The 16,747-nt window shown below is 51.7% G+C and overlaps 1 protein-coding gene across 6 annotated transcripts in view; it reads left to right on the plus strand.

Annotated features, from left to right (window-relative positions):
* KAZN (kazrin, periplakin interacting protein) overlaps positions 1–16,747 on the plus strand; it is a 205,260-nt gene that overhangs the window by 177,861 nt on the left and 10,652 nt on the right. For 4 of the 6 annotated variants that reach the window (XM_053962952.1, XM_053962954.1, XM_053962956.1 and 1 more), the window contains one exon: positions 14,917–15,108. In XM_053962952.1, coding sequence (XP_053818927.1) covers positions 14,917–15,108 — 192 coding nt within the window. Of the gene's footprint in view, positions 1–8,958; positions 9,041–14,748; positions 14,797–14,916; positions 15,109–16,747 lie in introns of those variants that run through there. The other 2 variants (XM_053962955.1, XM_053962957.1) reach the window with 2 other exon arrangements.

A 16,747-nucleotide genomic window follows, 5' to 3' on the forward strand; every position in this document is an offset into this window, starting at 1 on the left:
GATCCACTGAGTGTTGAGCTCATTCCTCAGGGATCCAGCCCCACATTCCAACCCATATGTCCCCACCCTGATGCTGCCAGAACTTGGGTTTGTGCTGCTGGCTCTGACATACAGCTCTGTGCCTTCTGTTGCCCCCTTTGGTTTTATTTAATTTATTTTATTTTATTTTAAATTTTGATTTTATTCTATCCTCCCAGCCCCAGGTCTGCCTGGTGCAGTGCCCTGATAACTCCCTAAGAGCAGCTCCCTGCTGCCTGCAAGCACTGCAGCACAAGCCAAGATGAATAAAAGGCTGTCACTTTTATTAACTTTGCTACCTAGCGTGGTGTTTAATTCCAGGCAGGCACCCAGTGCAGCCCTCTCAGCTTTAAATGGCTTTTCCTGCCTTTGGGAATGTGTGTAAAATAGATGGGGCAGCATTACACCACCCATTGCCACACTCCCATCCAGCAGTACTGTGGGTATTTCAGAAAAAACAAGCATATTTTTGGTACTGGTTGGCATTTGCCTCCTCATTTCCAGACTGAAAAACCTCATTTCCAGTACTGATTTGGGGTCAGTTTGGGTTTTTTTGCCCAGAGAGGTTGCAAACTCCTGATCCCAGCAAGTGTCCAAGGCCAGGCTGGATGGGGCTTGGAGCACCCTGGGATAGTGGAAAATGTCCCTGCCCATGGCAGGGGTGAAACAAGATGAGCTTTAAGGTCCCTTCCAACCCAAACCAGTCTGTGATTTTATGGGCATGGGTATATTTGTTTCATCACAGTCAGGTGTGCTGTGATATTTAGTGTGGTAGTAACACTTTGGTGGAAAACAAAAAATGGTTTAAAACCTCCAGGTGTGTCCTGAACCTCCTGGCAGGGCAGAACAAACATTGCAGTGAAAAGTTTTAATAAGCATAGATTAGAAGTTCAGTAAGTGGTTCATAATAGGTAAATAAAATATTATCTCTCCTGATGCTTAGGCACTTGGAAAAACCTTTATTTCAATTATTTTTAAAAAATATTAACAATAAGAGGGGGAAAATAAGGTTTTTGGAACAGGGCTCTGGGTGTTCAGGGTGAAGGGCAGTGGAGGGGGAGCAGGATGCACTGGGGCACCTGGAGCCTGATGTGGGCTCAGCCTGTGGATTTACACCTGTTAAATCAACGTTAGCCCCCTAAGCACCAGGACCTGGGGAGTTTTCCTGCTCTCAGCCCATCACCTGCCACGAAATCGATGGGCAGGGAGGAAGCTGCTCGTGCCATCCCTGTCAGTGCTGCAGTGCAGTTATTTTTATCTATTATATATTGTTCCTGGTGGAATTACTCTGGCCCTAACCTGTAGATAAGGGCTGTTACTAAATGAATGTGAGCTCTACCTTGAAGGTTAAATTGCTGCCTTGCACGTTGGTGAGGAAGGTGGGGGAGATGTTTACCCTCCTCCTCTGGAAAAAAAAACCCATGAGCTCCAGCTCTGACCTGGCAATTTTGTTGAGTACTACTTGAAAAAGGCAAGTATTGCACTGAAATGCTGTGTTTAGTCCTCTGAATTGCTGGGTCTTCCTGATGAAGATGCCCACCTGCTGCCAGCTCTCAGGTGGGATCCCACAGCACTGGAAGAGGCTGCCAATTTCCCCATAAATTTGGGAAAGCTCCTCACAGACATCCCCAGGATGCAGGTCACAGCTGGGGGGTGGCACATTTTTGGATTCTCCTCAAAAATTAAGTGTCAGCTTCAGGAAGTTATTTTGGCCAAAAGCACCCGGTTCTTAGTGGCACCATCCTGGTGGTGCTGGTCCTGCAGGCTGGATTAAGCCCAGCCCTGGTGTTGGCATCTTCTGGGTGTGAAATAAATGATTATTAACCAAGGAAAATGCTGCTGGTCCTGCCCCTCCCCAGAGTTTGGTGTGGAAGGATTAAGGTGGAAAAATCAGTAGGAAAACATACAGACAATGGCAGAAATGTTGACTGCCCTGCCCAGAGGTTAATTTTTTTCAGTTGGCAACCAACCCAGCTATATATTTAGTCCTGGCTTAGCCAAGCAGGAGCAGGTTGGTGGTGGGAAGGTTACCATGGGATTCACTGGGTGGGCAGTATTAGGATTGACATCGCTGGAGGCTTCCCCTCACATCCTGGAGTCATTTCTCTGTTACTGTTTCTAGCTCAGCTCAAAGGGTTGGTCACTCAGGTGGACCCAGCAGGATGGTGGCCCCGAGCAGCTCACAGTGTCCAGGGGAGCCTCCCTGGACAGGGGATGCAGGAATGTTGGGCTCCATGCAGGAATGTGGGGCTGCAGCCCTGGAGCAGTGGTTTATCTGCAGGTTAACAAACACGGCTGCTGCAGGTTTTTAGAAGCTGTTAGCATGAACCATTAACTCTTCCTTTTAATTATTCAGGTTGCCTCTTTTAAATTTCTTTTTTAAGTGGAGCTAATAGGCTTTGCAGAGGAGGCTTCCAACCACAGCAGTTCCTCCCCAGAGGAGCCCTGTTTGTGCATCGCCAGCTAATCTCTTTTCTTCATTATCCCTTATCTTTCTCTAGCTGATTAATTGCTTTCAATTGATTTATAAATATTCTGTTGATACACACAGTGACAGGAGGGGAATGGGATATGTCCAGGCTCAGAGGTCGTTGATCCATGCAGCCCCTTGGGCTTTCCTAACCTGCCTCACAAATCCCAGACATCCCAGCCAGGCTTTATTCCTGCTTTTTTTTTTTTTGGCTTTGCAATTCCTACAAGCAACCAAAAATTGGGCTGTAGCATCACTTAGAGTCTATGCACACCACAAGCCTTGTGTCAAGTGAGTGTCAGGTTTTGGGTGTAAAGAAATGGGGTTTGGGTAAGTTTGGGTTGTGTTGATGAATGCAGCAGGTTGTGTGGGTGTCATAAAAACTTGTTTTCTATACTGAATTCCCTTGGGTGTCATAAAAACTTGTTTTCTATACTGAATTCCCTAATATACATATATTTATATATGTATGTATATGTAGGTGGAGTGGTTGATGAAGACAGAGCATTAGAAACTCTGTGGAAGCTCCAGGGCAGCTTTAAAAAAAATTAAAAGGCAATAATAGCTGGGTATAAGGATAGTGGCCAATATCAGAGTGCAGCTGCCCAATTTCAGCCCCATTCGAATCACATGTGGCACTGAGGCTGCAAAGCCATTTTTAGAAACACAGCACATTTATACACAGGGGTAAAGCATTAAGCTGTCCCGAGAGACTTCCCATTTTCCCTGATATTTCTCTGCATGCAGCCTCTTGCCTCCAAGTGCCCCCATGATCCATCAGAGGTGGGCTGAGCTGGGAGGCTCTGGGGACACGGTGGCCCTTGCAGTGACATTCCTGGATGTGCTGTGGGGGAGATAAGGCTGCAACAAAAAAATGTTTCCCGAAGTTTGAGACAGCCCACCACGCAGCTCTGGGGTTTGTTGTTGCCTGATTTATTATTATTATTATTATTATTATTATTATTATTATTATTATTATTTTCCTTCTCTTTCCCTGTGCAGTGACTGGTGGCACTGGCACAACCCCAGCGTGTGGCAGTGTAATTACACGTTGCTAATGAGCGATTGCAGCTCCTTTAGCAGCCCAGCCTGACACTTTATCGGGTATTTGCAGGAGTCGTGTAATTTTTGTATCATCATATATGGTAATATATTCACTGCAGCATGACATGGGATGAGGTTCAATGAATAATGTAAAACCCAGAATAACACTGAATCTATAAGAGATGTGCTCTTCCCCCCAGCATTGTTTTAAAAAGGAAAATATTGATTCTGGTGGGGTTCAGTGGTTCAAAGCTCTCGGAGAACTCACGTTTTGCTGATCGATGCCCACCCTGCCCCTCCATGGCCACAGACATGCAGCTGTCTGTGCCACCCCTTGTCTCAGTGTCTGTGCCACCCCTTGTCTCAGTGTCTGTGCCACCCCTTGTCTCAGCTCTCTGTGCCACCCCTCACCTCAGCTCTCTGTGCCACCCCTCACCTCAGCTCTCTGTGCCACCCCTCACCTCAGCTCTCTGTGCCACCCCTTGTCTCAGCTCTCTGTGCCACCCCTTGTCTCAGTGTCTGTGCCACCCCTCACCTCAGCTCTTTGTGCCACCCCTCACCTCAGCTCTTTGTGCCACCCCTTGTCTCAGTGTCTGTGCCACCCCTCACCTCAGCTCTTTGTGCCACCCCTTGTCTCAGTGTCTGTGCCACCCCTCACCTCAGCTCTCTGTGCCACCCCTCGTCTCAGTGTCTGTGCCACCCCTCACCTCAGCTCTCTGTGCCACCCCTTGTCTCAGTGTCTGTGCCACCCCTCACCTCAGCTCTTTGTGCCACCCCTCGTCTCAGTGTCTGTGCCACCCCTCACCTCAGCTCTTTGTGCCACCCCTCGTCTCAGTGTCTGTGCCACCCCTCACCTCAGCTCTCTGTGCCACCCCTTGTCTCAGTGTCTGTGCCACCCCTCACCTCAGCTCTCTGTGCCACCCCTCGTCTCAGTGTCTGTGCCACCCCTCGCCTCGTTAGCGCTGATGAAGCTGGGGAGGGCAGGGAGGAGTCAGTGACATTTGCAGCTGGATCCAGATGCTGCAGAAGCGCAGCAGGTCCTGTTGGGTTCAGGTGAAACCTCCCTCTCCATAATGCATCAATTTTTTTCCCCAGTTACTGTCTTTGAATGCAAATTAGGATGGATAATTTCTGTTTGTTTTCCTTTTTAACCAATTTCCCCCTATTCTGATCTGTGTCATTTATATTTGCGGGCCATTATCTTAGACTCATTACAGCCTTTTAGCATTTGAATGAAAATATTGTAAAGAGCCCAGAAGTTAGGCATAAAATGTCTGTGATGATAAATACAATCCTCATGATAAAATTAAAAAACACAATAGAAATAACTGTGATGAGCTTAGGAAGTTGCACCAAATGAGATTGGAACCAACATGATGATGTTTGCCCTTTCCCTGTTGCTTTTTTGCCTCTTTAAAACAGCTTTTGCAGTGCTGTTTCAAAGAAGGGTAAAGTTGCTGTGTATGGCCTGGATAGGGAGATAATAAAAAAATTAAGATTTTTCTCTCTATCGAGGCTTTCATTAATAAATGCAAAAACTCTTGCTGATGCACGTGTGATTTTCAGGAGCTCAAAATACTCCGACAGCACTGGAGGAGGAGGAGGTGCTAAGCGGTGCCAAGTTCCTCAATGAAAATTACTCTCACCGCCTCTGGTTTTGGAGCCAGATCGATGTTAATTAATCCTTGCCTCACACGTTACGTTCTCCAACCTCAGCGCCGTCGGATTTTAACTCGCTAAGAGCAGATGGAGGTTCCCGAAGAGCCTCCGAAGCTCCCAGCCGAGCGCTCTCCTCGATGACAATGCCAATTTGTCATGAGTGAAATGTTTGACAAAAATCTGTCATTTTTGAGAGAAGTTTTTCCTTGAAAGAAAAACCAGGGGGAAAAAAGAAATCGGCTCTGTTTTGAAACATGTCCTCACTCTGTTATCTTTATTTTGCAGAAGAGGGGGATGGAGAGGGGGGGTTTCCATGGCCGTGGGAGAGAAGTTTTAGTAAGTTTTCCTGGAAGCTGGGGGCGTTTTGAAGCAGGAGAGCTTGTATGAGGTCTCCAGATTTTTCTGTTCCGGTGGTTTTTATGGACAGCTCTGTCCTCCAGGTCAAATGTGGCTCTCAAGGGCCAGCTCCTGTGTGAAGGTGCAGGGATGCACCGCTGGCCTTCTGCAGAGATTCTTCAGCAGGGCTGAGGTTACTCAGCAGTGGCTGCAGGTGCTGGTGACACTGCTCCAGGGCAGTGACACAGCACCAGCCACATGCTCAAGCTGCATTTGATCAGCCACCAGCTCCCATTCCGTGTTGTAGGGAGGGAGAACTGCTCCCTTTGGAGCAGCAGTGCTGAAGCTGAGTTGCCTTTTCCCACAATCATAAGATCATCAATGTTGCAAAAGCCCTCAAGATCATCCAGTCCAACCAACACTGCCAAGGCCACCACTAATCCACATCCCCAGGTGTCACATCCACATGTCTGTTAAACCTCTCCAGGAGTGGGGACTCCACCACTGCCCCGGGCAGCCTGTGCCAGGGCTGGACAACTTTCTGACCCCACCTTGACTCTCTACTGCCAGGCTCTGGTGGACCCTGCCCTTGGGGGTGGTGGTTGGGGTTTTTGGCAGAGCCGGGACAATTTTTGGTGGTGACCACCACCTGTAGCTTGCTTGCTTCAGAACCATAACCCTGGTGAGACCTCCAAGCCCAGGAAGCTGGAGATGGGACACACGATGCAGGTTTGTCCACTGGTGGGGGTTGTCAAGTTTGGATCAGCCTGCCGAGACCTTCAGAGCCAGGCTTGGGTGGGAAGGGTCTCTCCTGCCCCTGAAGAAGGGTCTTGGCTAGGGAGGGCTGAAGGAGGCTGGCCAATTTGGCATGAAGGGCCAGACCCATCTGCATTGACACCAGCACTTGTCCCTTTCCCTGTGCCAGCAGCAGCCAGAATCCACGGGGAGTGACTCCAGGGACAGAAATACCTCCCTGGCCTCAGCTTCTGCTTGGCTAAGGCCAGGGACCACCACTGGCCACGCAGCAATGGCTTGATCCAGAGCAAGGAGAGGAGACCGAGACCAACCCCAGTTTCACCACAGCCAGAGGGTGACTGCTGCCTGTCACAGGGACACGCTCGGTGCCCAGAGCAAACACAAACCCAGCTGAGGCATGAGCCATCTTTGACTTCAGCAGCACCATTTTCCCGTGTGCCTTCCGAAGGGATTATTAATCACAAAGGAAGGGGCAGGGGAATCCTCGCGGGTCCATCGCTGGGTCAAAGAGCAGCCGAGCTGCGCTCAGCACGGCCGGGTGTGAGTAACGCTGCCCGGCCACCATTAGTCAGCAGCAGGCAGTTCTCAGCCCAGCCCAGCACTCCCGCTCGCTCACCGGGCTCCTCTGCCAGGGAGGAGGCTCCACGGGGAGCTCTTGGGGAGCTTTGGGCTTGTGCAATGCCTGTGACGTGGAGAACCTCCTCCCTCTGCTGTGGTTCGGGGCGCTGCAGCTCAGCACCTTCCCGTGCCGTGGCAGGTCACACGGCTACCTTTGCTCCGGGATTGCGTCCCGGGCAGGATTAAACCCGCAGGTGCCGCGGGGCCGGCGGTGACTCCCGGCTCGCGTGGGGTGGCTCCGGCCGTGGCAGCGTTCCCGCAGCCCCGGGAGCTGAGCCGGCACGGACGCGCTCCGACTTGATCCCCGAGAGCGGAGTTGTGCAAGCAGGGTGCGATGGCAGGTGACGCAGAGCTTTCCTGGGCTTCCCGGAGCTGAGGTAGGGGGTGGCAGGGGCGATGGGGCACGGCAGAGCCGTGCCCGGCCATGGGGCAGTGCCAGCCTGTTGCGTGCTCTGGGTTTGCTGCAATGAGAGCCAGCGCTTGTTGCACAACAAAACCAACTCCCTTCCCCTTCCCGAGCCGCTGGTGAGGGACGGGGCAATGCCCGCCAGCGCACTGGGAGGCCAGGAGGGTCACGGGGTGGGTGACAACCTAAACCAGTGACCTGCGTGTACAAGGTGGCCATGGGTGCATTCCTTCCTAGCCAGGACAGCTCACTCCTCCCGCAGCTGTATTTTCACCCACTTCCCCAAAATGTCAAAGCCTACGGACACGGGGTGTGCCTCAGTTTCCCCATGCCTGAGATACTGCTGCTCTAGGGTGGGGGAGCTGGCTTCACAGTGACTGGCAGGGGCTCGGTGCCGTTGTGAAGTGGAATATGGTGGGGTTTTTGTCTTGGGCTGTGTTTTCTGAGCTTTGTGCAAGCACTGCCTTCCTGGGCAGAGCAAGAGTGCTGGGGCTGCCTCCAGAGCATCCCTGAGCCGGCAGCTGGCCGGGCAGGGCTCATCTAGTGAGGTTAACAGTGTAACAGAGGCAAAAATTCATAGACCCAAAGGGCTTCTGCCCAGTTCTTCATTGCTTTGGTAGGCGACAAAATTTATAAAGCAGGTCTGCGGTGGGGGGCTTGGAAACAGGCAGCCCAGGCAGCAGGTAACAGTGCACTGTGTACCTTAGGGAACAAAAATATTTGTATTAGGTAAAATTTCCTCACTGAAGTAGTGGTCAAGCATTGGAAGAGGCTCCTCAGGGGAAGTGGTGGAGTTGTCATCCCTAGAAGTGTTCAAAACACAAGCAGATGTGGCACTGTGCCATATGGTTTAGTGGACATGGTGCAATTCGGCTAAGAGTTGGACTTGATCTTGGAAGTCTTTTCCAACCTTAGTGATTCTATGGAAAGGCAATACCAACGTGCTGGGTTTCAGAGAGTTCGGTTGTTCTGGTGTATTTTTATGTGGCTTTTATCACAGAAAGGCAGGTGGTCTCTGCGTTCTCAATGGCTTTTGCTTTGTCTCTGCTCACGCCATCCCGCATAAAATAAGTAACAACAACTGCATTGCGAGAAAAAACGCTGCACGTGTTCGCCTTGCGCGGCCGAGCTGGCCCGAGCCGTGGGGCTGCCCGGGGCTGCCTCGCCACCCTCCCGCCTCAGTTTCCCCCCGTGCCGCCGGCGCTGGCCGAGTATCGCGGAGAGCGGTGGCGACAGAGCCGCCGGGACATGGCTCTGGCCGCTCGGTGGGTGGCAGCGGCGGGAGCGATGGATGATTCCAGCCGGGAATCATTTCCGCCGCCGGCCGGCCGCGGGTTCCTGCGCGGCCCCGGGGCTCCGGGAGAGTTGTGGGGCCCCCGTCCCGCGCCGCTCGGGCTGTGCGGGGCAGAGCCACTCCTCCGAGCCGTGACATCAAGCGACCGGCGAGAGGTCAAACTCCCGGCGCAGGTAGCGCTGGCCGCACTTCCGCGCGCTGCCGGGCGGAACCGGGGAGGAGCCGCCCACCGGGGACCCCCCCCCGCGCCCCCGGCCACCCCCGGGCCCGCCGTGCCCCGCCATGAAGTCGGAGCAGGAGGAGAGCAAGGCGGGGACGTGCCGCTGCCAGCAGGGCTCCGCTCCGCGCCCGGCCCATTGTCCGGCTGCCCGGGCGCGGCGAGGGGCGGCCGCGGACGATGCTCCGGGCAGGGCGCTGTGCCCCCGCCTAGCCCACGCAGGTAAGGGGGTCCCCGGAGGCTCCCCGGGAGCGGTCGTGCACGGCTTCCCCTCGCTGGCTTTGTGCTTGGAGCTCGCTTCCTCCTGCGAGAAACGAAACGACGCCGGAGCGCGCCGGGGCCGCGGGGAGGGTGGCGGTGGTGGCCGTGCTGTCCCCACGGCCGGGCGGGCGAGGGGCAGGGGCGAGGGGCTCCGTGCTCCCGCGGCGCTGGGGAGGGCCGGGCCGGGCGGCTCCCGGTGCCCCCCGCAGTCCGTTCTGTCTCCCGGAGGAGTTGGGGGAGCCGGCGGAGGGCTCGGAGCCGGCTCCGGGGCTGCCGCGGGGGTCGCGGCTCGCCAGCCAGCGGCTCCTCTGCCGTGTGTGCTTCTGGCAGCCCCCACAGCCCCCGGCCTGGCCCCGAAGCACTGTGGCTCCCAAGCCGCCCTGCTCAGGCGTGCACAGGTTTTTATTTACTCACAGGTTTTTATTTACTCACATCCCCTGTGAGGCACCCACCAGCATGTGGCCAGGGCAGACCAGAGACTGGGAGACTGTGTGATGGAAATAATCCTGCTTTTTGGGGTGGGGAATGCCAGGACGTGGGGGTAACTTGGCAAGCAGGTGGTCTCTGCACGTCCTGCCCCAGCTGGGTGGTGGGGCATGGGTCAGTGTGTGTGGCTGGGGGTCCTGAACCACAGCTGTGACCATGTGGGCACACTGAGGCCAAGCTGGTGTCTAACTCAGGAAATGGTCAGAAGTGGTGTTTGTAAGGATTTTCTTTCACTGGGTGAAAGCTTTGCCCTGAAATTCTTATGGATTATCTGTGGCCAGGTATGACAGCTCACTCATAGCATCGCAGCACCAGCACGGGGTGGAAATAAAAGTTTATTTGAAAGTAAGAGATAGGTGTGCAAAGCCAGAATTCATTTTATCAACCCAAGAGCCTCTGCTGAGCGCCCTGGTACCCACCTGAGAGGGAGCACTGGGTGGTTGACAGCTCCTCTGAGGTCATGGAGTGCCAGGGTGCTGCAGAGATTCCATACTGAGGGATGTGCCTGGGATGCACAGCAGGGCTGGGCTGAAGTGGTGATTTACAAATGTCAGACTTGCACTTCTCCCCTTGAGGAGATGATGCTGTGGGGTGCAGAGGGGGCTCGTTTTGAGCCACTGTGAGTCCATTGTGGTGCCCAGGTGGAGAGGTTGGATGTATTGGCTTTGCCCCAGCAAGTCCTGGGCAGTGGCAGTAGCTGGGTCCTCTTAAAGATGGTTTGGGTTGGAGGGACCTTAAAGCCTATCTCGTCCCATGGCAGGGACACCTTCCACATTGCTCCAAGCCATGTCCACCTGGCATCAAACACTTTGGGGGATGGGACAGCCACAGCTTCTCTGGGCACCCTGTGCCAGAGCCTCCCACCCTCACAGGGAAGAATTTCTTCCTAATATCCCATCTAACCCTGCCCTCTGGCAGTGAGAAGCCATTCCCCCTTGTCCTGTCACTACAAAACCCTTGTCAGAAGTCCCTCTCCAGCTTTCTGCACCTTTGCAAGAAGGAGGTCCCAAGCTGAGAAGCTACTTAAAAATCAGAGGGGATGAGATGCTCTTTAAAATACAAACTCAGCTCATCCCTGAGTCTTGAATCTTTATTTTTTTCTAATAAGGTTCTTTATGACCCTTGCATTTCTCATCCTGGGACAGAGATGTGTGTACATGTATATTTATCCTGCTGATGTTCTGGATAAAAACACACCCTTGACTTGTGCCCAGCAAAGCAAAAACCATCTCACCATCAAACTCACAAAAGCGGCACAAAATGCAGCTTTCACCTGAGACACTGATTCACCCACACGAGCCTCGTCGTTTGTTCTGCATCCATTTTTAATATGTCCCTTCCAAAGGCAGAAATGCGTGTACAGCAATCGTGTCAGCTGAGTTACATGGAAAAAAAAAAAGGCTTTTAAATGGATGTCTTTAAAGTGATGCCTGTTCCAAGGCCAGTAAAAGGCTTTGCTGCTGCATGGAGGGTTGGTCTGCTGCCCAGAGGAGTCCAAAATGGGATTTGCAGGAGCAGGAGTGGAAACTTCAGCCCCAAATGCTGCCTGGTGATGTTCACCACAATTTAAAAAAAAAAAAAAAATCACATTGCCATTATCTGTTAACACCCATCAGTGGCTGAAGCATAAAGGATGCAGAATCCAGCAGTGTCATGGAAGTTTAATGTGATCAACTAAAATATAATTAACAGCCAATTATTTCAGTGGGAATGGTAGTTTTCATCAGCTGGTCTGGGAAATGTTTAAATTGCATTAATTTCATCTCTGCCCACTTGCAGCAGGTTTGGAAGGGCTTGGAATGAGTGTTGGGGTTTGTTCATGCAAGGTAATATCTCCTTCTCCTCTGGGTAGTCAGGAATTACAGAAGGCACTCAATTCACCTCCCCTACAAAAAAAGAGGTTAAAAAGAGGAGGGAAAATTTAAAAGGGACAAAAATACTGGGGGAAAAGTGCTGTGGAAGCTTTTTACATTGAGGTTGTAGCATTTAGGAGATGATTCCTAATGGCAGATTTAACTTTGCACCCTGATGTAGTGATGCTTGCAAGGGTGAACTGCAGAAAAAAAAAAAAAAGACTTTAAAAATATTCTCTTCTCCTGATTGCTGTTGCATCATGCTGGGGGGTGTGTGGAGTCCCTTGTGAGGGGCACTGAGCCCTGGTCCCTGCTGGAGAGGGCTGATGCTCACTGCAAACTCCTTTGCAGCTTCAGGTAGAGGCACAGCTCTATCCAGCTGATAGGAGTCACATGGAAATCCTCCTCAGCCATCTCTATGTGGAAGAAAGAGAGGCTGAAATGAGGTTCCTGAATAATTGACCCCATTTTCCCAGCTATTGGAACTTTTCTGTAAGGATCTCTAAGAGCTGCCTGCAAATGACACGTTTCAGGTCATTTATTTCGGTACTTAAACTCGGCAGAGCAGTGGGGGTTTTCTCCCCCCTGTTTTAAAATTAAGCTAAAATTTCCCTTTCAAGCTGAGGGTCTTAATGCAAATTATGCCAATAACATGGGATTTCTCCATAGGACCCTTGTGAGCAGGAGGTGCTGGAGAGTTGGGATGGAAGCTTGGAGAAGAGTGATGGAGAGCAGATGCTCCATGCTGGGCGGGGGGAAGTGCTTTGAGGGGGAAAATTGGTGTGATTTTGATGGGCAGAATACCAGAGGAAGCATTGGAGTGATGGAAGTCCTGTACACGAGTGGCATTACAGGTGTGTGCCCAGAGAACTTGTTTCTGCCCCGTCCCTGGAAGTGTCCAAGGCCAGGTTGGACGGGGCTTGGAGCATCCTGGGATAGTGGAAGGTGTCTCTGCCCATGGCAGGGGTGAAACAAGATGAGCTTTAAGCTCCCTTCCAACCCAAACCAGTTTGTGACTCCATGACATTGGCAGGAGCCCTGAGAGGGAGTTGGAAAGAGGGATTTTCCTATCAAACCCTGGCTGCATGGATTGTGCTTTCCAATTTTACATATATATATATATTTATTTTTTTAAACGGATTTGGCTTTGCCATATATATAATAATGTATATGTAGCAAATATAACTATATATTGCAAAGCATAATCCTTTTTTCTACAGATATATATATATATCTATCTCAAATTATATGTCTAAAAAGCAAGAATTTTGGATATATGGCTGATCAATAATTCAGGTTCTCCATAGGATTTGGCCTGCAGCCAGCAGCGTGAGGAGCATGGTGCTGCATGTTTCTGTCCAGATTACATGTGTAGCTTCTCATAGATCTCAGATTTTAATCCTTCAGCACTTTCTGCCTGGATCAGGAGCCGAGTACTAAGTGGGGATGAAATTCCCTTGTTGCCTGTTTTGGAGGAGAGATGCTTTTCCATTTTTTCAGTGTTTCTAACTGTGAGCAGAGAGGATCAGTGCATTTTTGGAGAGCTGCACTGGGCAGGGTATTACAGCACCTTGGGCCATGCCCAAGGACCTCTCTGGGATTCTTTGCTGCAGAATTCCCCCCGGGGTGTCTGTCCTTGGTCTTGTTTTCCCTCTCCCAGATCACTTCCTGCTTTGTGGGGATTTTCTTGGTTCCCACCAAAATGCTGCAATTTGCAGGAATCCGTCAGGATCAGTCAACCCTGTGCAGGCTGCCCTGCCTCCATCCTCATCTGCTGGTTCATTTTTTTCCCAGGAATAGCCCTTGATGAAGTGGCATGTAAGGAAAGGTGAAAATGAGTTATCAGTGGGGGGAAAAAAAAAGTAATTTGTTGCAGCCAGGGGTATTTTGTGGGGCTGCAGGGGCCTTTCTGTGGCTGGGGAAGGCGCTTGGTGGGGTTTGCACACTAAATACCACACCATGTGTGAGTCCTTCACATCCTCTCAGGGTTCCCAGAGGCTGGAGGGGACACGCTGTGTTTCTCCCATCCCTGGGGAAGATCCTTTTGGCCTTGGCCTCCTCCAGTTCTTGCTTTTTGCACGGATTTCAAGAAAGCACTTTGGGCTGCACCAAACCCCCCAGCCCAGAGCTCGACTGTTCCTCATTAGTGACTTTATTGCTAAATAATTTACAGAATGGGGCCTTGCCAGTTTTCATTCGGGAAGCATTTCAAGTATGTGCAGCAGATTTTCTGCCTTCCTGGCGCAGCTGCCGGGGGGAGCTGCCTCTCCCTGTCCCGCCGCCGGCGTCACCTCCCGGCCTCGCTCCGCGAGCAGGAAACGGCCCGTGCACGTGCAGAGGGACCCGAGGAAGAACAAGGGGACAAATCCCTGTGTTCCATGTCCAGTTGGTGTCCTCCAGGCCCACTGCCACTCGTGGGCACTGGGGAAAGGACAGAGCTACGGTGGTTTGGAGAGGAAGTGCTTGGGTTTAATTTCTGTTTCATTTTTCTGGTAACTGTGACCTGTGTGCTGATGGGGTTATTTTTTCTCCCCGTGTCCATGATGCCAACCCAAGAGGATGTGGATGTCCCATCCCTGGAAGTGTTCAAGTCCAGGTTGGACTTAGAGCAACCTGATCTACTGGAAAGTATCCCTGCCTAAGGCGGGGAGTGGGACTGGATGGTCTTTAAGGTGCCTTCCACTCCAAACCATTCCATGATTCTATGAAATCAATAAGCCAATTTGGGCTGTGAAAAAACTTTTCTCCACCTGTTTTTAAAGGGGAGGGAAAGCAAAGCCAGACTCAGAGGGAGGATTACAGTGGCACCTACACAGCCCAAAAGTGTTTTGCAGGATGAGGGTGATGGGTGCAATGTGAAAATAGCAGAAAAGCACTTTATTTCACTAAACAGTGGGTGCAGCTGTAGGAAATGAGGTGCTGGAGCTTTCCTCCAGTGCCTGCTGTGGAGGGGATCCCAGCTGGGTTCTGCCAGGATGCTCCTGCAGTGTAGCTGCTTGGAGGAGTGAGCAGTCACGGGGTGTAAGTCTGCAAAATTGAGGATTTGAGGCTGTGGATGGAAGCGTCATCTTCCTTTTTCCAGTCTCACACTGGTTTTGTTGAGTGTGCCCTGAGCAGGTGGGTGGCTGGAGGCAGAGCTGAGGTGTGTGGGAGCTCAGGAGCTCAGCTGTTGGACCCCCTGTCAGTGAGTGGTTTGGATATGAAAGTCCTTCTTGGTTTCTTCTTACTATTACTATTACATATTAACATCTATTTTTATTTTTTTAATGCTAAAGCCATCACCCAGTGGAGGCTCCCTGCCTCCCTCCTAGTGCCTTCCCATCACATCCATCCTCCTCTGGTCGCAGCGTGGTGCAGGTTTTGGGCTGCTCAGAGCAGGTTTGCCAGCAGGGAGGGGCAGCCCAGCGGCGTTTCCCCGGGGCTGGGATTTCCAGCAGGACCCGGGGCTGTGCTGGAGCCGTCGCTCACTTCCTCACATTGTGTCCCTTCTTCCTCCAGCGCTGCTGCGGGAGGAGGTGGCCCAGCTGCAGGAGGAGGTCCACCTGCTCCGGCAAATGAAGGAAATGCTGACCAAGGACCTGGAGGAGACACACGGCAGCAAGTCCCCGGAGGTGCTCTCGGCCACCGAGCTGAAGGTGCAGCTGGCGCAGAAGGAGCAGGAGCTGGCGCGTGCCAAGGAGGCTCTGCAGGGTAAGGGCTGCACCTCCCTCGGCTGCACGGCTCCCCGGCACCCTCAACTTTCAAAATGTTCATTAATGAGCAAAGGAAAAGGCATCCTTTTCACTTGGACTCTGCAGAGCGCATTCATCAGGTGCTCCTGGTGGGGGTTTGGTGTCCCTGGGACCCCCCCCCTGCTCTCCTGCCCCAGCAAGGGCTGGTGTGGAGCTGGGAAGGACTGGGGTGCAGCAATGGGCTGGGAAATGGGATGAGAGGACTGATTGCAGCACTGCAAAGGAATTCCTCCACAGCTGTAGAGCAGAGCCAAGGCAGCAGCTGAAATGCAGCTGGTGATGGGGTTTGGGTTGGATTTGAGCCCCTCGGACTTGCAGGAGGGAAGCTGTGAGTTTCCTGGTGACTGAAACTTTCCTTGTCCCACATGGGGTTACCTCCAGGTGACATTCAGGGTCTCCTCCTTCCTTCGTGGCTGCCTTTGGGGGTTTTTGTGGCAGTCAGGGCTGTGCTCTCCCTTCCTTACCTGCACAGCAAGCCCTGGGACTGGGGTGTGTGGAGCAAAATACAACATTGCAGCTTTTCTGCTCTAAAACCAAGCTGACAATAAATCCAGGCAGGATGGTTTTGTTAGCTGGAGCCGGGGGATGATCCTGAGCAGGGAGGGCTCTCACATGTCAAACCCTGGCAGCGCCATGGCTCTAAATATCATCTCAAATCCCCAGCATACCGAGTATAACTTGCACTTGTCAGCTCGTATTTGCGGATTATGAGGAGAAGCTGTCAAAAGTTTTCAGGCTCAGAGGCTGAGCAGCACGTGGGGAGCTGTGGGGCCTCTGCATCTCCCCCTGTCCAGGATGCCGAGATGCTCGGAGGCGCAGGGAATTAGGCTGAGTCAGTATTTGGGGAAAGGACTTCAAAAATTTTTGTTATCACTCTCTGATGTACAAGAACATCCCCATACATCAGCAACAGCCAAAATACCTCCAAAATCCTGCCTCCCCCCACACCACCAGTGCAGCCTCAGGCAGCAGGAAATGCTCTGGGTTTATAGAACTGTAATTGGAGGAGAAAAACCTTAATTAGGGAATATTTGCCCCGTGTGGATGGGGCAGGGAGGGAAGTGCTGATAAATGCAAAATGCAGAAAAGCATAACTATTATAATACTAGTTACAAAAAAAAAAAAAAAAAAAAAAAGAGTAAGAAGTCATCTCAGAAGCTGCAATGTTTCTGTATGTGCTTCTGTGGAGGATGGTCCAGAGAAAAAGTGAGTTTGGCTTGAAAATTATGAGTATTTAAGGAATATAATGTTGTGGTTTTATTGGGCTTTTATTTGCCAATATTCAAGCCTCTGAGCTTGGTTTTCCAGGAGGTCTCTGCACGTGTGGTGGCTAGGAAGAGAGAATCTCAGTTGGCACTTGGATGGGCACATAGCAAGAAGCTTTTTTCAATTGATGCTCTTTCCCTGTCCTGCAGTATTGAGAAGCTTTTGTGGTTTTGGGAAAGTTGTCCAGGCTGGGTCTGGGCTGGAAGCTCCGGGCAGCAGAGCAGGCTTGGCAACAGTGACTGAGAGGGAAAACTTGAAAACGAGATCAGCAGCTGGAAGGGAATAAAATCCTTTTTTCTTTCTGTGAAAAATTGTCCAGAGAGAAACGTAGC

The sequence above is a fragment of the Vidua chalybeata genome, chromosome 22 (genome assembly GCF_026979565.1).
Source record: "Vidua chalybeata isolate OUT-0048 chromosome 22, bVidCha1 merged haplotype, whole genome shotgun sequence".
Classification (NCBI taxonomy): Eukaryota; Metazoa; Chordata; class Aves; order Passeriformes; family Viduidae; genus Vidua; species Vidua chalybeata.